We start from the raw sequence: 22,194 nt of genomic DNA on the forward strand, positions 1-22,194 counted from the left end.
TCCCCCCCCCCCCCCCCCCCCCCCCCCCCCCCCCCCCCCCGCTGCATCAGAGGTCAGAGAAGGTCACCCCAGAGGCTGAAGGACTGAAGAAAGGACGAGTACGGGGGAGTAGCCTTAGGCAGCATGGGGCAAGGAGACAGGGAGTAAGTCAGGAAGGGAAGGCTGTGTGATCACATCCTTAGACCTGTTCCAAAGCAGCTGTGGTGACGGGCAGGTTACCCTCGTGGACACCGGGGGGTCTGTCCCCTCTGGCTCCTTGGAGAGACAGTGCAGAGCAGGCCAAGGGTCGAGGAAGCCAGCCGTCTCCAGCATCCCTCCGTGGGAGACACTTCTGGGCTGTGTCTCCCGTCACCTCAGGGCCCCGCCTCACGTGTCTGCTGAAATTGCTCAGCCATGAGGGCACCTGCCCCGTGGGATGGGGACTGCAGGGGACTGTCCCTTGGAGTCAGACATAAGTGGGACCGAGCTCTCACCGCAGCTGTGCAATGTGCTGGCGGGGGTCAAGGGCGGCTGGGGCCTCAGGCGACATGGTGGTGGGACCTGGCTTTGGGAACGGGAGTGCCGGACCGAGGAGAGGCTCTGTGTCATCATCTACTCGAGGCTGCCGTCCCCATCTTACAGGTGAAGGCACAGGTGTGTGGGAGAACCCCATGCAGAGCACACGGCATGAGAAGCCCCAGGGGGCGAATGGCCTCCCTTGTCCCCGAGGCCTTCTGCAGGTGGGAGGGTCCCCCAGCAGCCCAGACCCCTGGGCACAGGCTGGGGGTGGGGGACCCCGTACCCTCCTCGGGGCGGGCATGGAAGCCTTCAGGGAAGAGATGCTGCCACCTGGGCCAAGCCGGGGCTGGGGACGCCCTGGGAGGGTGGGGGCACTGGGGAAGATGCCGGAGTGAACTGCTGGCACCCGAGATTTCAAACAAAAGGAGGGGTCCCCAAGCCAGCTGGCCTGAAGGACATTTTCCAGACCAGAGGCCCTGCGTGGTTTGGCAGAGTGTCGGCCGACAGCCGTCCTGCCCTGGCCCAGCACCTCGGGGTGTTAAAAGTCAAGGCTCTGGGGGGCGGGGGCTGGCTCCCTGGCTCCGAGGTGAGGGTCGTGACCCCTCTCCAGACCCGGGGGGGGCAGCAGGAGGTGTTGGAGGAGCCCGGGATAGGCTTCCTGCCCAGCAATGGCTCTGCCCCGCCAGGTCCCTGTTCAGCCCTGGGCCTCAGTCTGCTGCCCTGTGAAATGGAGACGGAAGGAGTCACTTCGCTGCCCCTCACCGGGTTGTTTTGGGGTGGGTATACGGGGGTGAGCTTCGGGGCAGAGAAGGGGAGGTGGTCAGAGTCTGGGCTGTGCGGAGAGGTGGCTGCCACCCCCCAGGTCAGGGGTGGGCTGATTCCTGCCTCAGCTCCTGTGCCTTCTCCAGGTCACCTGCCAGTTGTGTCCCTGCCTGCAAACACGCCCGTGTCCCCTGGGGGAAAGCGAGCCCCTGGGTGCTTCATCAGCCCAGGTCACAGGGCCCTCAGAGGCATCGGCCTGGAGAGGGAGGGGGACGGAAGCTGGCCTAGCTGCCAGGACAGCCTCTGCTGAGGCCAGGCGCCTGCCTGCTGGGGTCAGAGAGACCATGGAATGGGGTCAGTGGCTATGGCCAGGCCAGTGAGAGCCAGGTGGGCGAACCCCAGATGGGGCGTCAGAAACCTGAGGGCTGGCATAAGAAAGCAGCAACCCAGAGGCCTGGAAACTGTGGCTCTGCCCTCTGAGACAAGAAGGCTGCTTTGGTGTGCTGGGAGGGATGGGTTCAGCTCTAAGTTACAGACACCCAGCCAATGGCAGCTTATTCTTCCAGGACATTTATTGTTTGTTTGACAAGGAGTCCAGCGGAAGGTGGTCTTGGGGTTGATTTGGTGGCTTAAGAACTCAGGCCCTTCACAGCCTTCCCCTCCACCTCCTTAGTGAGTTGGCTTTTGTCCTCCTGGTTAGTGCCTCATGGTTACAAAGTGGCTGCTGCAGCTCAAGGCATCACATCCTTATACCTGTTCAAAAGCAGGAAGTAGAGGTTATGGCAAAGCACCCTAACAGGCTCGTGTGTCTCATTGGCCAGCACTGTGCTATCTGCCCGCCTCCTAGTCACAAGGGAGCTGGGAAAATAGGTACCTGGCCAATCATGATTCCTCCTCTGGGGCACACCCACAGGTACACAATAGGGGGTTCCTGAGCCAGGCAGCCATCAGGGTCTGCTCCATCTTCACTCCCTGCTGGTGCCTGAGTTCCGAAAGGACCCAGCCCTAGGAGCTGATCTGGGACTCCTGCCACCCTCTTCCTGGGACAGGGTCGGATGGCAGTAGGGGGATGGTGGGGTGGAAGGTCAGCAGGCAGAAGTTTCCTGACTTCCTCTCTCCCCTCCCCCTCAGTTTACACTCTGACTTCACGGACCCCGCAGCCGCATGGCGTGGGAGGGAGCCCAAGGGGGGTTCCCTGTGTGAGGGTCACAGAAGCCTCGAGTTAGCTGGTCTCTGGGGCAGGAGGACGGTCTCCTGGCCAATCAGCCAGGCCGCAGTGATGTCATCAGGACCACTGGGCTCCAAGGCTGGCCACAGTCTGGTTTTCTTGGGTTGAGCCACCATGCCCACTGCTGCCCGCCCTGGTGAGGTTATGCCGGCAGGAGTGGGATCAGTTTCTCCGGGAGGGCGGCCGTGGCCAGGCCCGGCGGCCTTGGACTTTGGCCGGGGCGGATGCGAACTTGGCTGTGGCCGGGGCTCTGCCCAGGTCCGTGGGCTCTGTGGGCCTTGGAGTCTGCGTAGGAGGTGCCCCACAAAGAAGCGAGCCAAGGCCTTTTGCGAGGGGGGGGCTGCAGGTGCCAGGGCCCCTGGCCCACTGCAGATGGGGACCCTGAGAGTTGGCGCACGGGCTGTTGACACAAAGCGATGGTGCAGGGGCTGAGGGCACACACAGGAGGGGACACCCTTAGTCCGCAGGGTCAGACAGACTGCCGGTGGGGGGGCTGCGGGGGGAAGGGTCACTGGAGTCTCAGGATTGTCCCGGCTCCGGAGTGAAGGGAAGGGCTTGGAAGGGGGGCAGAGTCAGGGCAGGAGGGGCCCTGGGGTATAGTTCAGGGTGGCTGGAGCAAGACTGCTGAGGCCCAGCAGAGCAGGGCAGGCCCAGAAGGGCGTCCCGAAGTGTCGGGAAGCTGGTGGTTTGGTGGGGCTCCTCAAGGTTCACTTTGCATGGAGTCCTCACCCCCTCCTGTGGGGGCGGCGCCAGGAGGGGGAAGGGGGCAGGCAGGGGGATTTGGGGAGGCAGCCGGGGCCTGGGGGAGGCCAAATGCACAGGCCTGGCCCTCCTGGACGTGGGGCGGGGGAGTCAGGAAATCTAGCAGATGCAGGCTTCTGGCTCCCAAGAACTGGAGGGAACCTGAGACGCCAGACTTCCTCCCCTTGGGGCAGATCAGGGTGCAAAGACTAGGGGCTCCCGGTGGGCAGAGCAGGAAGCCAGGCTCTGTTGGACTGGCCTGGGGACCCCTCTCCGTCTGGGTGGGCCTCCTGGGGGTCTCCGCCCCCGTCACCGCGGCCTTGCTCAGATCCCTGGTGCACAGCGCCCCCTGCTGACCTCTTTGGGGACAGCAGGGACTGCCTGGGGCCTCTGAGGCCTGGCTTCCCGCTCACCTGAATTAGGGAGACAGGGTCCCCGCCCAGGCCCTGGGGCTTCCCAGGCTTTGACACCCCCACCTCTCTCAAGCGGAGAGGACAGGGCAGCTTTCCACGCTGGCCCCGCGTGGCCACCTTTTGTTTTCCTAGAGCTCCTACTAAAAACCATGCCCCAAGCCAGGCCCTTTGGTATCTTTTCAGTCCCTCCTTTGGGAAGAGCCAGGGAAGGGGTGGGGGGGTGGTGGTGACCACAGGGCTCGCCTCATGGGGATGGCCGTTCCAGAAGAAGAGTACAGGGAGTCTGAAGGTGTCCCGGTGGCCCCCTGCTCAAGCCCCAGATCCGGGGAGGGGGGCTCTCCTGAAATGGGAACGAGGAGGAGGGCAGGGGTGGGGGGAATATGTCAGCAGGGGGAGCGGTGATCACCCATACCTGGCTTTGGGCAGCTGCAGGTCTCATAGGGCATACATCCCTGTGCACGGGACTCTCTGGCCTGCCCGGGGTCCTGACCCTCTGCCCTTCTCCGGCCCAGGTTCTTCTGCTGGAAGCAGCAGGGCAGCCCGCAGGCCCGGGCAATGACCTGCCGGCCCCCCAGAGCACCCTACCACCCTGGAACGAGGACTTCCTCCCTGATGCCATCCCGCTTGCCCACCCAGGGCCCCGAAGGAGAAGGCCCACGGGCCCAGCTGGTGAGTGAAGGCCTGCACCATAGGCCCTTGGGATCGAGTGCCCCCACATGGTATTTTGAAAAACTGAGCTAACGTTTCAAAATTGCAGGGTTTCGCATGAAAATCGGGATTTCTAGAAAGCTTCTCTTAGAAAAATAGAAGCTCTGACCTTTGGGGCTTCAGCCCCTCGTGGAAACCATTCGCTGCCGCCGGGCCACAGCTGCCCCTGCAGACCCCATCCAGACCGTTATAGGGCCTCACCCTTCCGTGTCGTCCCACAGTTGGGTGCGTGTCCTCACGCCCTTCCCCACTGCTTCTTAGCATCTGCGCTCAGACCCCCAGCCCAGCCACAGCCTTCTGGCTCAATTTTACTGGGAGCTTTCTGCCTCCCACCACCTTCTGGGGGGTCCTTGCTGAACTTTCTGCTTGTGAGGTTAACTGCTGGGCTAATTAATAAATATTTTCATATCACCCTTGGCTGCACAGATATCATTTCTAATCATTCCAGTAAGTTTGTAACGCTTGGGGTTCCAGAGGAGAAAACCAAGGCCCAGAGAAATGACCCCTGGGGTCAGCCCCTGATCCAGGGGCATATTGTCTCGATGATTCTTGGCCCCACTAGAGTCCTGTGCGGGTGACGCTCTCCCTCCCTCGCCTCTCTCGAAGTTGAGCCCCCAGCTTCTTAGCACCCCTGCCCAGGCTCCGCTCTGAGCTCACACCCCGTCCCCTCCTCACCTCGTCCGCCTGTGCCTGTCCGGTCAGGAGAGGAAGCAGAGCAGGGAAGGCAGAGGGCACGGCCCCCAGCAGTGGGAGCATCCGGTGGCCAATCTTGGGAGGAACAGACACTCTGGGATCTTCTGACGGGGCTGGAGGCTGTGGGAGGAGGGGTGAGCTCAGGGGTGGAGGGAGCATCTCATTCTGGGTCCCCAGGCCCACCTCCCAAGGTTTCACATCCAGGCAGCTGCCCCTGCCTGCCTTCTTCCAAATCCTTCTTCTGGAAATGGGGAGGAGGGCGACTTCCCTGCCGTCAGAAGACCCAGGCCCCAAACCCCCTGTGGGGGAGGCTGGGAGGGGCGCTGGGTCTCCTGGGCCACTTTCTCCTCACCAAAGTGCAGTTCCAAGAAATGGCCACCAGGTGGGGCACAACCCCTACAAATGGTGACACCGGGGTGTGCCCTGAAATCCCTGAGAGCAGGTGAGTTGGGCACCCATGTGCTTTAGGGCTTCCTGGGGCCTCTGATGAGGCCTCATTGGGGAGCTCTTTGCCACAAACCCTGTTCCCGACCCTGAGCTGGGAGACAGTAGGACTCCTGAGGGAGGGGCCTAACTCATCCGCAGCCTGGCTCTGGGCCCTTGAGCAAGGGACCACACCTTCCCGAGCCTCAGTTTCCCCACCTGTGAAGTGGGAACACAAGCAGCTCTTGAGATCATAGGAGTTAATAGGTACAAAAATGATTTGTAGACTGTAATGAGGTCTCTGCTCCTGGGAGCAGGTCTGACCTGATGGCCCAGGTGGTCAGGCCTGGAGCCCCTCCATGGCAGCTCGGCCCACAATGTTCTCAGGGCTCATCTCACTCTCTTCCCAGGGCCCCCAGGGCAGACGGGACCGCCAGGGCCTGCAGGTCCCCCAGGCTCCAAAGGTGACCGGGGCCAGGCAGGAGAGAAGGGCCCAGCAGGGCCTCCTGGTAAGGACCCCCCAGATCTGACTTTGTCCACTGGGGGAAGGGGCTGGGGTTTCTCCCCTATCTGAGCAGCTGAGGCACCCTGTAACACCTGATCTTGCTGGGGTCAATGACTGCCGTCCTGGGGGTCCCAGGCTCACTTCCTCCCACCAGCACTCCCACTGCCAACCCTATCCCAAAGCCTTAAGGGCCTGGGCTGACCCTGCATGAAGAACAGAAGGTTCCGGGAGCTGGGGCTGCAGGCGTGGGGTGGGGAAGCTGGGGCCTGGGGACTCTTCTCAGTCATTGAAACAACACCTCCAGAGAGCCCCCCAACTCTCCCTGGGTCCTGCGGGGAAGGTAAAGGTCCTGTGAAGGCAGGTATAGGGCCGGCCCAGGCTGGCTGCCACCCTCAGTGCCCCGACCCCAGAGCTGAGGCCTCTGGCGAGGGCGACCCTGCCTCCCTCACCTCCCTCCCACCGAGCGGCCCCGGTGCTCCCCAGGCCAGAAGAGAAAGCCATGTTCACTCACATCCCAGGACAGCCCTCCCGGGAGACTGGTCTGGAGGCCACCACTGACCTGTGTCCCACCGGCGGTGTCAGCTGCCAGGCCCGGCCCTCACGTGACTCCTCTTGTCCTGCTGCAGGCCTCCTGGGGCCACCGGGGCCCCGCGGGCTTCCTGGAGAGACGGGGCGCCCCGGGCCCCCCGGCCCCCCTGGCCCAGCGGGCAGCCCGGGCTTCCCTCCGAACGACCCCCAGGGCGTCCTCTACTCCCTGCAGCCGCCAACGGACAAGGGCGGTGAGTGTCCCCCGAGGGACGGGCCCTGGGGAAGCAGACCCTTAGGGAGCGGGGCCTGGGAGCAAGGCTCTGCTGGGTGGGGTGGAAGTGTCTCTGGAGGGGCTGACACTGGCCCCCCAACCCGGCTCTTGGCCCCAGCCTGGCCGGTCCCTGTCCCAGTGCTCAGCTCCTGCCCCTGGGGTCCTGACCCCCCACAGGTCACTCTGTTGTCTGGCCGGCCTCGGTTTCCCAACTCGGTGACAGGGACACAAAGGCAAAGTCCCTGACCTTAGGCCACTGGACAAGTGTTGGTTGAGCACGTGCTATGTGTCGTGCACGCAGTTTTTGTCCCTGGGGATAAAGCAGTGAACAAAACAGACTCCTGCCCTCAGGGGCCACAGTCTGGTGTTTCTGAACCCAGAAACACCTGCCTACTCGTGGGGAGGGCGGGAACAGGGAGGCCCGGAGAACGGGGCGGGGGGCGCAAAAGGGGTGTCATCTGGTTCAGTGCCCTGGGAAACCGGGCGAGGGTTTTAAGAAGCAGGTGACAGGGTTGGGTGACATCCTGGGCACCGTGGGGGATGGGGACCTCTTTGGGTCAGAGAAACCCTAGCCCCCTCCTGCTGGTGCTTCAGTCCCCGTCTGAGCCTCAGTTTCCCCACCTACAGAGTGGGGGCAGTTAATACTCCCCAATGGAGTTGCTCTGGTGGATGGGAAGGACTCATTCTTGAGCAGAATGGGGGTCCTGGGCTGCCCTCAGGCGAGAGCAGAGCCTTCTGGAGCAAGTGGGAACTCACTGAAGACTCAGAGAGACAAACAGGGCTCAGCCGCACACCCCCGGGGCCGCGGCCGCGAGGAGCGGTCCCAGGGCTCCAGCCTGTCCCCGGTCTGGGCATGATGCCTCGGGCACTGCCTGCCATCTGGAGTGCTCAGAGCCCTCCTCAGATGGGACCCTCCTTACCCCCCGGCCCTGGGGTCCCCGAGGGAGGGCCGGGTGTGCGCTTTGGGAAGAGTGGGGATGCCCCAGTGGGGCCCCGCCCGTTGTGAGCCTGTGGTCCAGGCTTCCAGGTGTGGGGGAAAGGGCAGGGGTAGCCACTCCTACCCCAGGCATTTCTTGGGCCTGGCTTCTCTGGGTCAGGCTCTGGGGACCGGGCAGGACAAAGTCACATGGGGCTTGCCCTGGAGAGACCCAAATCGCAGGAGCTGGGCCACAAACAGACCCCACCCCTACCCCAGGCTGAGTAATGGGCCCTGTAGTGACAGCCCGGGGTCCTGCAGCTCAAAAGGGTAGGCAGAGAGGGCTTCCTGGAGGAGGCCCCGCAGGAGCCTGTCAGGTACATCAAGAAAGGGCCTGTGGAGTGGAGTGGGGTGGAGGAGAGTTCTGGCCTGAGGCACTGGGGAGGTGAGTAGGGCAGGGCCAGACTCTGAAGGGCCTAGAATGCTCTGGAAGGAGTTTGTATATTGTATGAGCCCCAGGACCATCCCCTGCCCCCAGTGTCCCTGGTTTCTGCCAAAAGGCCCAGGGCATCCTGACTCTCATAGGCACCTGCCCTACCAGCTCCTGGGGCCAGCCCTGTGCTGACCCCCTGCCTCCCCCCGGGCCTGGGCCTCCACGTACCCCGGCGCAACCCCCACGGTGCCCGGGATGTCACCCAACCCTGTGACCAGGCCTCCGTGGGAGGAATAGCATGTGCTTGCCAGGGCAGATGTGAGGCCCAGTGGGGTCGGGGGTGCCTGTCCTGGCCCTGGGGGGGCTCAGGTCCAGCAGCCCAGCCCTGCCCCACCGGGTCACAGGCGGCTCTGCTCTGCCCACAGACGGAGACTCACAGCCGGCCTCTGCAGCCGTGGACACAGTGCTGGCCGGCGTCCCAGGGCCCCGGGGCCCCCCTGGCCCTCCAGGTAAGTGCAGAGGGCAGCCGCACAGCCTGGCCCGGAGTGGGCACCCCCTCTGGGCTTGGCCTGGGCCAAGGGGCCTCGTGGGGCCGGTTGGGGGCGCATGGCCTTGGCAGGGTGCTAGGGATTGGGCGAGCTCCCTTGCTTCTGGGGGGCAACTCCTTTGTGGGACTGGACACGGGAACCCCAAGTGTTTCTGCCTGCTGCCCGCATGAAGCAGCTCAGGGCTGCCCCCATGTGGGCCCGAGTGGGAGTTGCGCCGGGGTATGTGGAGGCCCAGGCCCGGGGGGAAGCAGGGGGTCAGCACAGGGCTGGCCCCAGGGGCTGGTAGGGCAGGTGCCTATGAGAGTCAGGATGCCCTGGGCCTTTTGGCAGGAACCAGGGGCACTGGGGGCAGGGGATGGCCCTGGGGCTCTAAGGGGCTGGATCCTGGGCCTGGCCTGACCCCCACCCTCCGGGGACCCTCACTGGACGGGAGGGAAGGGGCATGCGGGGCAGGGGCCAGCCCTGCTTGCCAAGTGTGTGGGTGCCCCGTCCCCCCATCATTCATTTACCCTTTCACGTAGTCACTGAGCCCTCCCTACTTGGGGCAGGGGTCTAGTTTCCTGGCCTCTTAAAAAAGGTGGCATTTGAGCAAATGCCCCAGGGAGGAGAGGGAAGGTGCTCCGAGGGTATCTGGGGAAGGCATGTGCTCTGACCGGAGGGAGGGCGTTTTTAACTAGACAGAGTCCAGATCTGTGCCCACCTGGGGGGGGGCACTTCCTGCAGGTCCTCCCCCAGCATGGGTACAGCCCAGCAGGGGACTCCCAGAGGCCTCACTGTCCCAAGAGTGTGGAAAGTTCAAGCAGGAACACTGCTCCCTGTGCCGCACCCACCAGACTCAGCCCGACCCTCTGGGTGCTCCCTGGCCCCCAGGGACAGACCTGTAAATCCACCATGGCCATGGGTGGAGGCTGGTCCCTGTCGGGGACTGGCCTAGAGGAGGGGTGGGGGTAGGTGGCAGAAGGCTTCCTGGAGGAGGTGATGCTCAGCCTGAGACTAGATGAAAGACCAGTAGGAAAGAATTTGCTGGGCTGTGGGGGGGATGGAGAAGCTCCAGGAGGAAGGAACAGCATCTGCAGAAGCGTAGAAGCCAAGGAGCTTTCCAGGAGAGTAGCTGGGGGCATGAGGGTGGAGGGGGCCGGGCTGAGGACTTCAGGAACCCCAGGAGGGACCTAACCGGAAGGTGGCTCTGGGTGGCCACGTGGAGCATGGATGGTCAGGACGCTGTTGTAGTAACTCAGGCAAGAAGGGTGGCCTTGGAGGGGTAGGGTCCTAGGTCCAGAGGAGGGGCAGACCTGAGAGAGATTTGCTGGGAGAGCGGCTGGCTGGGGGGGTTGGGGGGGTGTAGGGCGACCCCACAGATGAGGCTCTGAGGGAAGAGCAGATTGCAATATGGGGTGGGCAGGGGGCTGGCCCCGGGTGACCATCTGTGACTCTGCCCACAGGTCCCCCTGGACCACATGGTCCCCCAGGACCCCCAGGTGTCCCTGGATCCCAGGTAAGGACTTGCCCAAAGGGGAGGGGGCATTGTCTTCCGAGAAAGAAGAGCCAGGCTTCTTTCCAGCCTGAGTTGCTGAGGAAGGGGCGGCCCTTGGCTGCCCACCCCCCATGCCGGGGACGTGTTGGCACCCTTCCCATCTCAGAGACGAGCTAACGGGACCCAGAGAGGCCAGGTGCCTCTGGAGGACATACAGGTCACAGAATGTCCACCCCAGCCTGCCGCCCTCCTCCCCGAGAGTCACCTGTGTGGGAGAGAGTGCCCCAAAGCCTGGCGACATGGCCCCGAGCCCCAGCTTGCTCTGCTTCTCCAGCTGTGTGACCTTGGGTGAAGAGACAGCCTCTCTGGGCTCCGGCCACCTTTGCTGCTGAGCGGGGGTACAAGGCTTCCCCTGTGGCTTGTTAGAGGGAAAAAGGAGGAAAAAAAAGTGCTGGGAGAGGAAGGGCCTTGTGCTGCAGAAGCCCAGGGCCTGGGAAGAAATCACCCTGGGGAGGGGCAGCCCAGAGGCAGAAGGGGTGGGTGTCCTGCTGGTGGGGCTTCCTGCAGCCCCCACCTTAGGGCCCGCCCAGCCCTAGTGCCCCGCTGTCCCTGGAGCTCAGGCTCGGCTGGGCAGGGAGGGGGTGCCTAGCGGTGACCCCCATGCTGCAAGGGACAGGAGTCTGGGCCTTGGCTCTGTGAGTGCTGGGACCTCGGGAGTCCACACACCCCAAACAGCCAGGGTGCCAACAGCCCGAGCTGAGGGTACAGCCAGGCCCGGGGGGCCACACTGCAGCCTGGTAGAGTTTATATTCATTCAGAACCAGTGTCCCCTGACTCCTGCTCTGCTCCCTGTTGTCCCCGCTGGGGATTTTTACGCCCGGGAGGACGCAGCATGGAGGGGACAGGCGGGCACACTGGCCGCGGGGAGAGGTGGCCAGGAGCTCTGGCCGGGAGCATAGGGGCCCAGAGCCGGCTGGTGGGCAGGGCCTGGGGGCTGGGGGGCCTGGGGCTGCACAGGTGGCAGGAGGCCCTCAGGCCCGATCTGTTCCTGGCTCAGGTACGACAGGCCAGGTAAACGGGGAGTCCAGGCCCCCCAGAGCCAGGCACCCCAGGGGCACCCTCCGAGAGAAGGCTTGTGGGAGTGTGGGTTTCTGTCACAGGGAAAGGGGACTCTGAGTCTCAGGGAGCAAGACCCCGTGATGTGATTTACATCTTTAAGAGGCCCCTCGGGCTGTGGCTGTGGTCCGGTGGAACTTGGAGAGCAGTGGGGCAGGGAGTCCAGGGAGGAGACCCACGGAAGCGTGCGGGGAGAGAGAAGGTGACTTGCATTCAGGTGGTGGCACCGGAAGCGGCCAGGGGAACGGACGTGTTTAGAAAGTGGAGGTGACAGGTCTGGGGCATGGAACAGATTTGGCAAGAGAGGGAAAGGAAGGTTAGCTCCCGGGCGTGCGTGGGAGCAGCTGGGAGGACGGGGAGCCATCTCCCTAGGAGGTGGCTGCAGAGTGCGGTGGGTTTGGGGGGGCGCCCAGGGTTCCACTTGGGGGAGGTGGAGTGGGGCGCCCCCCTGTGGGCAGGTGGAGAAATGGGAGGGCAGCTGGACGCATGGGTTTGGGCTCTGGGGAGCCTTCGGGCTGGATATCAACGTGGACGGGAGGCCTCGAGTGGGACCCTGTCACTTGTTCTCGGGGGGGGGGCTCCCTCTGCGTGCGGGGGGGCCTGCGGGCTTTGCCATCTGTGTGACACCCACAACAGCCCATTTCTCAGCTGAGAAGACCGAGGGCCCCGCCGGGGCTCAGGGAGGAGCCAGTGGAGGGTGGCCCAGGAGGGGCCTTCCCATCTCCAAGCCATCGTCCTCCCGGCCTGGGGCAGGGGCTGCTAAGGGGAAGCCGGAGGTATTAGGGGGGCAGGCAAGGACTCATCTGCTTTGTCTGCCTTTCTACAGGGCCTGGCCGGAGAGCGGGGCGTGACGGGACCGGCTGTAAGTGGGGGGCTGGGCCGCTGGGCCGTTCCCAGGGTGGTGGGCTCTGGTGCAGGCCCAGGGCACCGGGTGGGTGGTGGGGGGTCTGTCCCGGCCTGGCCTGAGCTCAGCCCCGCAGCCACCCCGAACATGGCCTGATTCTACCCTGTCCAGAGAAGGGGCCGCCTGCCTGTGACTCCAGCTGTCCAAGCTGGGAAGGGGTGCCCTTGGAAAATGGGGAGCCCCTCACTGGGAGTGTGAGCAAGAACTGAAGTAGCCTCCTGGTAGGGGGTTGGATGAGCGTCCTCAGGTCTCTTCCGGGGAGCCCAGACCCCTGGGTTAACATGCTGTGTGCCCTTTGGAGCCCCTCCCTCCTCTGAACCTTCCAGGAGTAAGGGCGCAGACAGCTGGCCTCAAATTTCCCTCCTTGGAAACAAGAATTTATGAGTCTCCACTCCTGCCTGCAGGGCCAAGGAGGCAGGCACCTCCTCTGTGCCCACGTCTAGAGTTAGGGGCAGAGAGCCAGGGAGGAGGGATGGAGCTTTGCTGAGCACCTGTGTGCTGGGAGGGGAGGCGCTCTTCATCCATAGTGAGTTTAAGCTTGGTGGTGACCCAGCAAGGCAGGACTTTATTTTCCCCATTTTTTTTTGAGAACTGGCAGCTAAGGCTCAGAGAGGTTAAGTAACTTGCCCAAGGTTGCACAGTGAGGCAATGATGGAGCCAAGATTTAAACCCAGGAGTGTTAGCCTCATACCACGCCTCCTCCTGGCTTCTCTCCGGTTACAATGCTGAGTCCTGTCCCCGAACTTCGGGCACCAGGCTCCAATCAAAGCTCATTATCAGTATTGATTTATTTAATCTGAATACTCCCAGGAGATAGGCAGTATTACCCCGTTTTAGAGAGGAAAGCACGGAAGCACAGAGAGGTCAAGTAACTTGCTCCAAGTCACATTGCATATCACGTGGGTGTTATTGTGAGGCTGATATTACTGGCCTTGTTTTAGGGGTGGAGGCAGAGAGAAGCGGGGACTTGATTCCTGGCAGAGCTGAGACCTGAGCTTGTGGGGTTTCAAACCTGAAGCCCAGTGAAGCCCCCAAGCCAACACATGCCGGGCTGAGCAGGGATGCCTGGGACCTTGGGCGCTCCCCCGCTCTGCTCACCCCAGGGCGGGAGTTCCCATGGGTGCAGCTGTCAGGCTCTGGGCCCCAGCACCCCTGTCCCCAGGCTCTGCCTGCCCAGCCTGCCCTAACTCCCTGCCGGTCCCCCATGGTCTGCACGAGAAGCTGGGGAGGGTAGAGAGGCGCCTCCCCCCCGCACCCCGCACCCACACACACCGGTGGTTGACTGCGCAGTTTTCTTCCTAGGGCGAACCTGGCGGGAAGGGGCAAGAGGAGGACAAAGCTGCTGCAGAGGTAACTGGTCTTGGGGGCCGTGCTCCCCTCCTGCCCCCTCAGCTGCATCCCAGTGGGAGGGACAGGGCACAGGGCTCTGGGCCACGGGGTGCAGGGGGTCCCCGCCTGGTGGGGGAGGCCGGTGAGTGACATAATGCAGCATAGTGTGCAGATGGGGGACTGGCCCGGGGCCAGAGGACAGGGGGGACCCTGCTGGGGAGAACCCCTTATTTAAGGAGGCTGCAGGCTGTGGAGTCCCTCTCCAGGGACAGGAATCCCCCATGCGCGGCGCCTGGTGCGCGGCAGTGCCCCCCGGGACACGGCGCTGGTGGACTGAAGGATACGTGGGCAGGTGGACAGACGGCTGGTGGATGTGGGAGGGGACAGTGGGGGAGTGAATGGGAGCAGGCAGGGGCCGGGGCACGATGGGGCCGGGAGGGGACACAGATGGAGCACGGGCATGACCGTGGGGACCTGCTGTCTTCTGGGAGGAGGAGGGGTGCTGGAGACTGGGGTGATGGATAAAGGGGGTGAGGGCAGTGGGGCCGGCAGGGGAGAACTTGCAGGCTGAGAGCTAGAATCCCCTGGGTGTGTCAGAGCTCGGGGGGCGGCCAGCAGAGTGGGCATCTAAGGTTCTCTAATGAGCCAGCCTGGGGGTAACTGGGGAGGTGGGCTGGGATGGAGGGGGGAGGCTGGAGCCAGAGCATCTGTGGTGGGCCCAGGAGGCAGCGGGAGGAAGATGTAGGTACAAAGCATGGGCACAGATTCGCAGGGAGATTCGCAGACTTGTAAGGGAAGATGGAAACGGTACTTAGGACTTCTCCCTTCGCTTTCTGTAAGCGTGTATCCCGTGGCTCAGGGGCATGGGGCTTAGCTGGGGCCCTGGACCCCCATCCCGGACACTGCCACCAGTGTGGCTTCTCGTGGCCTTTGGTTCGCTGGGGGGGGAAGACCTCTCTCCTTAACCTACAGGTCACTTTTTGCTCTCCTTTCGTTTTTTTATTTTGCTTTTTTATAAGTTGGCTCCATGCCTAGCATGGAGCCCAATTCAGGGCTTGAACTCACGACCCCGAGATCAAGACCTGCTCTGAGATCGAGTTGGACGCTTCACCGTCGAGCCACCCGGGTGCCCCATCCCTTTGTGTTGTTTTAAACTCGATCGATCTGAACGTCAGGACAGAGCTGTCGTGTTATGCCTGCAAGAGGCGCTGTTCTGGGACTGACTTCAGCGTGGGGCCTGAGCCCCTCACCATCACTTGCCTTTTCCAAGTGGCCTTGACACCTGTCTTCTCAATAAATCAGCTCACTGACGGGTCTCGGTGCCCAGGGTCCTCTGCCCGTGTGTAGGCTGGGTCCCCAGAAACGGCCTGTCCTCACCGTGCCCTCGTGCTGAGGAGCAGTGGCTCTCCCTTCTCTCCCTCTTGCTGGGGTGGCCACACCTGGAGACCTCTCAGGAGACCAGCGAAGCACCCCCACCCATGCTAGGTGCTCTGCCCTTCGCAGGGCATTTTCCGGAAAGAAGGGCGCCCAGGGGAAGCAGCCGGGCAGCCCCCGGAGCAGGAAAAACCAAGGCGTGAGGGGGACGGGTCTGGGTGTGAAGCCAGGCTGTGTGGCCACCGAACCCTGGTTACCCTCTCTGTGCAGCAGTTTTCTTGTCTGCAAACAAGAATTCAAACCCCAGGCCTGGCACGTGGATATCCAAGCTGGGACGGCTGTTGTACTGAGAGGATGGGGACAAAGGGGGAGGAGGCAGGAGCAGGGAGGGAGGGGACGACGTGGCCCGTCTCTGTGGCCGGCCCTGACCCTGGCTGCTTCCTCCCCGCCAGGGTGAGGGGGTACAGCAGCTGCGGGAGGCCCTGAAGATCCTGGCAGAGAGAGTCCTCATCCTGGAGCACATGATTGGGATCCATGGTGAGTTGCGACCAGGGCCTGGGGCCAGCCGGACCTGCAGCTGGCCGTGGAGTTGGGAAGCCCCGCTGCCCCCGCCTCCCCATTCCATGCCGCCTTCTGGTCTGCCTGCCTCGACAACACCTCCACTTGGCTGCCAGATGGCCTTCCCCAAAGCCAAGGCGGACCCTACCCTGTGCCTCCCCTGCTCAGGGACCCCCCATGGCTCCCGACTGCCCGTGACCAATGTCCAGGCACCTCAAGTCCCAAGTCCCTGCCCAGCATGGCCTGGTGCCCAGTGACTTGGAGCCACCACCTAGTCATCCCGGGCCCTCCCCCCACCCTGCCCCCACCTCCATGCCTTTGCTCAGGCCAGTCCCTCCGCCGGCTGACCACCAGCTCCCACTTCGGGACCTGCTCTAGGGTCCCTTCTTCTGTGAAGGCACCCTCCTCTTGCCCCACGGTGCTCTGCAGAGCCTCGTGCTCACTGATGGGGTGGGAGGCCCATGCGGCAGGTGGGGAACGGCAGCCCTGCAGGGCCTGGAGCCCAGCCCCGGGCAGCCCTGGTCCAGGGTGAGCGGGCAGACGCCTGAGGGGGTGGGTGCCCACGTGACCAGGGAGCCTGCTGCTGTCTTGCCCTGTCCTCGCTGGGCACTTGGCTTCCTCGCTGGCTGGGCACCAGAAGCAAAGGGGGCCTTTGAGTGCTCCCGACGCCCTGCGTGAGCCCACCCCCCTGCTGTCCTTCCAGATCCCCTGGCCTCCCCCGAGGGGGGCTCTGGCCAAGACGCTGCCCTGAGAGCCAACCTGAAGATGAAGCGTGGTGGCTCCCCGCCTGACGGTGCGCTCGCTGCCCTGCTCGGCCCCGACCCCGGGCAGAGGAGGGCTGGCCAGGCCGGCGGCGGCAAGTGAGAGGCCAGCTCTCCAGGACAAGCCCCAGCCCTGCCAGAGAGCCAGCCCAGAGGCCTGTGTCGCCCGGCTGGCTCCTAGACACCCCAAGTGGGCCTGGGCTCCGGACACCGACGATCATGAGGGACACTGGCCCCCAGGGCCTGGGGGGACTTGGGGACAGATGGCAGCTCCAGAGGCAGGGTCCAGAGGGCCCCAGCACCCTTGGCAGGGCCCTTTGCTGGTCCCTGCCCTCCCCACCCTCACTTTCTGCAGGAGACAGGATCTGGGTGGGCTGGGCAGGGCCTGAGAATAATCCTAATACTCATCATTTACTGAGTCTGGGCCTGTCCAAGGAGCTTTCCCTGCACCGTCTCATTTAACCCTTAGGAGGTAGGCTTGATATCCCCACTTTCCACGGGAGGATGGAGGCCCGGCAAGTATAAACAACCTGCCGAGGCCGCGGGACCAGGGACAGCTGGGGCAGGATTTGAACCCCGGCCTCCCGGTTCCTTAACCCTAGACCGTGCCAGGTTCCTGTCTTCACGGAGAAACTCAGGGTGGGCGCAGGGCTGGAGGGGAAGGGGGCTGGACCAGCCAGCAGGGAAGGAAGGCAGGGTCCTGGGCCTCCTTCCTCAACCCCCGTCCCCGGGCTTGGGGTCTGCTCCAGGGCCTGGCAGCGCCAGGGAGACCCTGAATAAACCCGGGACGCTCCCACGGACTTGGGGACAGTGAGAGAGGGGCCCTGGGGTGCAGGGCCCTTCCAACCAAACCGGCATCACCCACCGCTGCCTCCCAGCCTCAACCCCCCCAGCCCAGCAGGGCCCTCCTGCCCCTGAGCCCAGAGGAGGGAGTATTTCCTGGGACAGCAGCTCTGCCCTCTCTGGGAATCTCTAGGGTGGCCATTTCTGCAGCATACGGCGAGTCCCGCGTCCCCTTGACCACCTAGAGACAGGACATTGTCCGAGTCCCGGGCCCCGTCGGGAGAGACGCTGCCCCCCTCAGGGCCGTGGGCCCAGGCAGCGGGCTCCACAGCAGACGCCCGGGGCCGGGGACCCCAGAGCAGCTCAGACCACAGCCCTCAAGGCCTCTCAGGCCACGGGTCCCCTGTGACCCGGACCGGCCCTGGTGCTCCTCTCTTGCTGGGTCAGGACCCAGTCTCAGCCGCTGACTCGGAGGTTTGGGTGCCACCCCGAGTGGTGTCTCCTCTCAGGGCAGGAGCCGTCTGTCCCCAGCGTCCTTGGTGCTCCCGGGAGGTTGTGGTCAGGCCCCGGCCACCTCCCCCTGCCTGGGGGCCGAGGTGCGGCAGTCAGAGGCGGGCGGGAAGTCTGCAATTCTCTGACAATAAAGGTGCTGTCCCCCCTCTCCCGGGGCTCTGGTGTCCTGCGGCGCGGCTGGTGGGGAGGCTGGGAGCCGGGCTCCTGGCCACGGAGACGCAGGTACTGAGGGACGCCGTCCCTGGAAGGTTCCCATCTAGGGACGGTGTGGTCCGATGTGAGGACGGTGCCACACACAGAGCACGGGACACGGCTGTGGGCCACCGCAACCCAGCAGGGGGACACCTAATCTGTCGGGGGCCAGGCGAGGGGCCGTGGAGGAGGAAAGGGCCTTCAGGGGTCAGTGGGAGTCGGCTAAACAGGAACGAGCACTGGAGGCAGGGGGGCGGCCTCAGCAAAGGCTTGGAGGGGCGGAGGAGGGCGGCTCATGGGGGATCCCTTTGTACAAGGCCCCCTTGTGCCCAGAGCGTATGCACAGGTGCGGGAGGCCGGGCCGCAGGGCTGTGAGCGCCTCCCCTGGAGGGCTGAGCCCCTTTTTCTTTCTATAGGCCACCCTCTCAGCTCACTGGGCCCCCCCACGCCTGGCCCTGAGCAACCCCCTGTGTTGGCTGAAGCCTCAGCCAGAGAACGGGGCAGCCCCTGGGGCTCCCGCAGGACTGCACGCCCTCTGACAAGCCATCCACCGCTCAGGGAAGCCGGTCAGAAGGCATCTCCTTCTCCCAGACCCACGGTGGAGAAGCCGTGCGAGACTAGCTGCTTTGCCCAGGACACCGAAATGTGCTGCCCCGTGGCCCTCAGCTCAGGCTCCCGTGTGGGCCTCTCCCCCTGCACGTCTCAAGGGCAGGCCGCTTCCCTGTTGGCATCTGCATTCTTAGACCAGGGAGCTGTCACTTTGGGCTGTGTGGACGGAGCGTGGACGCGCAGGGTGGGTGTCCACACGTGCGCCTAAGGCCCCTCGGCCCAGGACAGCAGCTAGCAGGGAGGGGGGGCTTCCGAGGACCAGGGGCAGGCACCCCCGGGGCCATCCCAGTCTAGGGCAGAGCCCTGAGAGGTCAGAATTCTGAAGTCAGCCCGGCCTTCCCAGTCCTTGTAAAGGATATTTGTCAAAGTAGGAGCATAGAGCATATTTTAAGTTGGTTAACTCAACATGTAACTTTTCAATATTTAGATACATGGGACACCTTCGTTTGTCCCCTGGCCCTGGATCGTGCAACCGTCTGGGGCGGGCCCGGGGGGGCTAGGCTAGCAGTCTGGAGTGAGCCCCCAGCACGGGGGTGGGACCGGATGCCCAGGCTCTCCCAGGTCGCTGGGAGTGAAAGGGAGTGCGGGAGGGAAGCAGCTCCAGGTGGGAGGCCCCAGTCCCCGAGGGCCAGGGCTGGGGGACGGGGTCTCCTGGGGGAGGTGGTCATGAGCCAGTCCTTCATTAGGATGAGGCTGGGCACTGCGCCAAACATGGGGCGTAGGTCACCTCCCTTTAGCGTCAGAACCACCTTCCCCGTTTTGTGGAGGGCCCGTGAAGTCCCAGAGAGGTTAAGCGGCTCGCTCAAAGTCACACAGCCGGCAGGGTTTCAGGACAGGTCTGAGACTTGGGGAGGCCGGGCTCTTGGCTGCTGCGGCTCCCGGAGGCAGACGGCGTGCACATCAACCGGGAGCCCAAGGCATGGCACTGCCAGGAGGGCCGAGTGTGAGCAGAGGCCGGTGCTGGCCGAGGAGCGGGACAGATTCGGGGCGGGGACAGAAGGAACGCTCACGGGAGGACCGAAGCGGCTGCCGCGTGCCAGATCTGGGAGGACCTCGAATGCTGGAGGGGAGGGAAGCTGGCCCACAGGGGACCGGCTGCTACAGCAGGTTCTCACGGTCAGTCTGGCCCCTTCCCTCCATCTGGCCCAGAGAGGGCTCCCACTGAAACGCGGGCCTGCCTGCGCTGCCCCCCTGCTCAGGGATCTGCAGTGGCTGCCCTGTTCCCCAGCCTGAGCCGAGGCTCTGCAACCTGGCCCTGTCGCCAGGGTCCCATCCTCTCTGCTGCAGGTGGCATGTACCGCGGCAGCAGCCCGGCACCGGGCTGGAGCTTCTCTCCTTGGCTGGCCTCGTCTCTGTCTGGCCTGTGGGTGCTGGCTCCCCAGCCACGTGGGGGCCCCGGGTGCTTGCAGGACAGGGGGGTGGTGGGGGGACAGGTCGGAGGGGGCGTGGTCTCGCACTGAGAGCCCCAGGGGCAGCACGGCTCTCAGATCTCGGCTCTCGGCTTTGGACAAAATCCTCAGACGCATCCCCTCCTCTGACTCCTGCAGCCCAATGAGACCAGTTGGGCCGTTCCGGCCCTCGCTTCTCTCTCGTATTGTGTCTTTGTGCTCATGGGTGGAAACTCCAGGCTGCACCTCTACACTCCGCTTGCAGGTCCCAGTGGTGACTCAGAATGGAGAGGCAAGCCACCCAGAGGCCCCCCCCTCAGGGTGCCATTTCGGGGCCTCCAGGACCTGCAACTGCCCCTCTTCCCCCCGGGGGAAGGACTCATGAGCATCATCAGCCCAGTGCAGGAAGAGAGGCAGGGAAGGGAGCTCCCACCCCTGCAGGCCACCCAGAGGGTTAATGAGGGAGCATTAGCACGGGCCCACCCCCTCATCTCAGCCCAACCCCCCTGGGGGCTCCCTAAGTCTGCTCTGCTCTCCGCCCATCCTCGGGGCACTGCTTCCTGCACACGCCTCTCTCCTGTGTCTAAATCAAACCCGACATTTCTTCTCCAACACCGACAGGCTCCAGCCCCTGGTATGTGTGTGTGTACACATGGGCACAGATGGGCAGGAACTGCTGACTCTGGCCCTGGGCCCCAGCCCCAGCCCTCGCGGCTCTGTCTATCCCACCAGGCTATGACCTTCTGGTGGGCAGGGTCACCTCTGTGTCCCCAGTGCCCCGCTCTGATCACCGCAGTGAATCACAGGACATTCCCAAAGGGAGAAAGACTCCTTCCCAGACCCTAGGAGGAGTGACCGAAGTGTTGCACAGGGGGGCAGGCGGGCACCTGAGATGGGCCCAGGTCAGAACAGCAGTCCCCTCCCACCCAAGTATCCCACACCTGCAATCCCAACCACCCCCTGAGGTTTCTGGAACACCTCTCTCCCAGCCCTGTTTTATGGATGATGAAAAAGAGAATTTCATGAGATTTTCAATTACTTGAATTCCACGGAGATTTATTTCCAATGTTATTAATAAATTCTAACGTCACCTATAACTTTCAATTGCCAATTAACTTGCAATTGGTGCATTGTAAAAGGCAAATTAAATACTTTTTCAGGCAGGGGCTGGTAAATCTAACGAACCGGTGTGCCCCGAAGGAGACAGCGGGGCTCACGCGCTCCAGCCTCGCCTCCCTCCTTGTTGATGGGTTGCAGCATGGGCGAGGGGACAGTGGGGCCTCCGTGCCTCATCTGAAGATCACAGAAACTGCTTCCAGAACCCTCACGGTATCTGGGATTGAAGCTGTTTTTTTTAACCACCGATAAATGCCACCAAGGGGTCCCGAGTGATAAGCGGAGTCGCGAGTCCTCGCCCTGATACTGCGGGCTGGCTGGGTCACTGTTCAAGCTCCCGGGGCTGCCGTGCCAGATGGCCAGAAATGTGTCCTGTCACAGTTCTGGAGGCCAGAGGCAAAAACCAAGGTGTTGGCAGGGCTGTGCTCCCACGGCAGGCGCTGGGGGAGAATCCGTTCCTTCCCCTTTCCAGCTGCCAGTGGCCCTGGGAGTCCCTCCCGGCTGGTGGCTGCCCTGTCCCCACATGGCCTCCTCCTCTATGTCTGTCTTGTCCCCTGGGTCTTTTACAAGGACTTGTCATTGGATGTGGGGCCCATCTGGATAATCTGGCAACCTCTGAGGCTCAGGATCCTTACCTTAATTATATCCTCAAAGACCCTTTTTCCAAATACGGTCACATGCAGAGGTTCCAGGGATGAGGACTTGGGACATATAATTTGGAGGCTGTTACAACAGTGACCTGGGGCCCGTCATTTAACCTCTCAGGGCTTCCGTCTTCCACCACATTAAACAGAGGGCTGAACTCATCAGAGCAGACGCCCATCATGCGTCAGGCGCTGCCCCGACAGTCACACGGACGGACTCACGCCAACCCGACAAAACAGGGGCTGCATCACCTTCATTTTGCAGGGAGCAAATTCAGGCAGGAGGTTAAGTGACTTGCCCACGGTTGCCCAGTTCGGAAGGGGTGGGGTCAGGATGTGAACCCAGGCCATCTGACCCTGCAGCCTACACTCCCTTTTTCGTAACTGAGCTTTTTAAATTATTATTGAGCTATAATTCACATACCATTCAGCTCACCCATTTCAAGTGTTAAATCAGTGGCTTTTGGTGTATTCAGAGTTGCACAATCAATTTTAGGACATTTTCATCACCCCCGAAAGGAACCCTGTACACTTGAGCCGTACCCCCCCCCCCCCCCCCATTCCTCCCACCCCTAGGCCACCACTGATCTGCTATCTGTCTATGAGTTTGCCCATTCTGGACACTTCCCGTACCGGAATCCTACATTATGTCACCGTTTGCTTCTGGCTTCTTTGAGCGTGCTGATTTCCGGGTTCACCCATGTTGTGCTGGTGCTTCATTTCTCTTTATGGCTACACAGGAGTCTGCACTCTTAAAGACTACGAT

General features: G+C 63.1%; 1 protein-coding gene across 2 annotated transcripts in view; it reads left to right on the top strand.

Annotated features, from left to right (window-relative positions):
- COL26A1 (collagen type XXVI alpha 1 chain) overlaps window positions 1-17,616 on the top strand; it is a 140,540-nt gene extending 122,924 nt beyond the window's left edge. For both annotated transcript variants that reach the window (XM_032430926.1, XM_032430927.1), the window contains exons 5-13: window positions 4,155-4,311; window positions 5,877-5,975; window positions 6,598-6,750; window positions 8,545-8,628; window positions 10,110-10,162; window positions 12,084-12,119; window positions 13,464-13,511; window positions 15,317-15,401; window positions 16,126-17,616. In XM_032430926.1, the coding sequence (XP_032286817.1) occupies window positions 4,155-4,311; window positions 5,877-5,975; window positions 6,598-6,750; window positions 8,545-8,628; window positions 10,110-10,162; window positions 12,084-12,119; window positions 13,464-13,511; window positions 15,317-15,401; window positions 16,126-16,286 (876 nt within the window). In that variant the 3' untranslated portion in view covers window positions 16,287-17,616. The remainder of the gene's footprint in view (window positions 1-4,154; window positions 4,312-5,876; window positions 5,976-6,597; window positions 6,751-8,544; window positions 8,629-10,109; window positions 10,163-12,083; window positions 12,120-13,463; window positions 13,512-15,316; window positions 15,402-16,125) is intronic.
- Window positions 17,617-22,194: the final 4,578 nt, after the last annotated feature.

This window comes from Phoca vitulina, unplaced genomic scaffold (genome assembly GCF_004348235.1).
Source record: "Phoca vitulina isolate PV1807 unplaced genomic scaffold, GSC_HSeal_1.0 scaffold45, whole genome shotgun sequence".
NCBI lineage: Eukaryota > Metazoa > Chordata > Mammalia > Carnivora > Phocidae > Phoca > Phoca vitulina.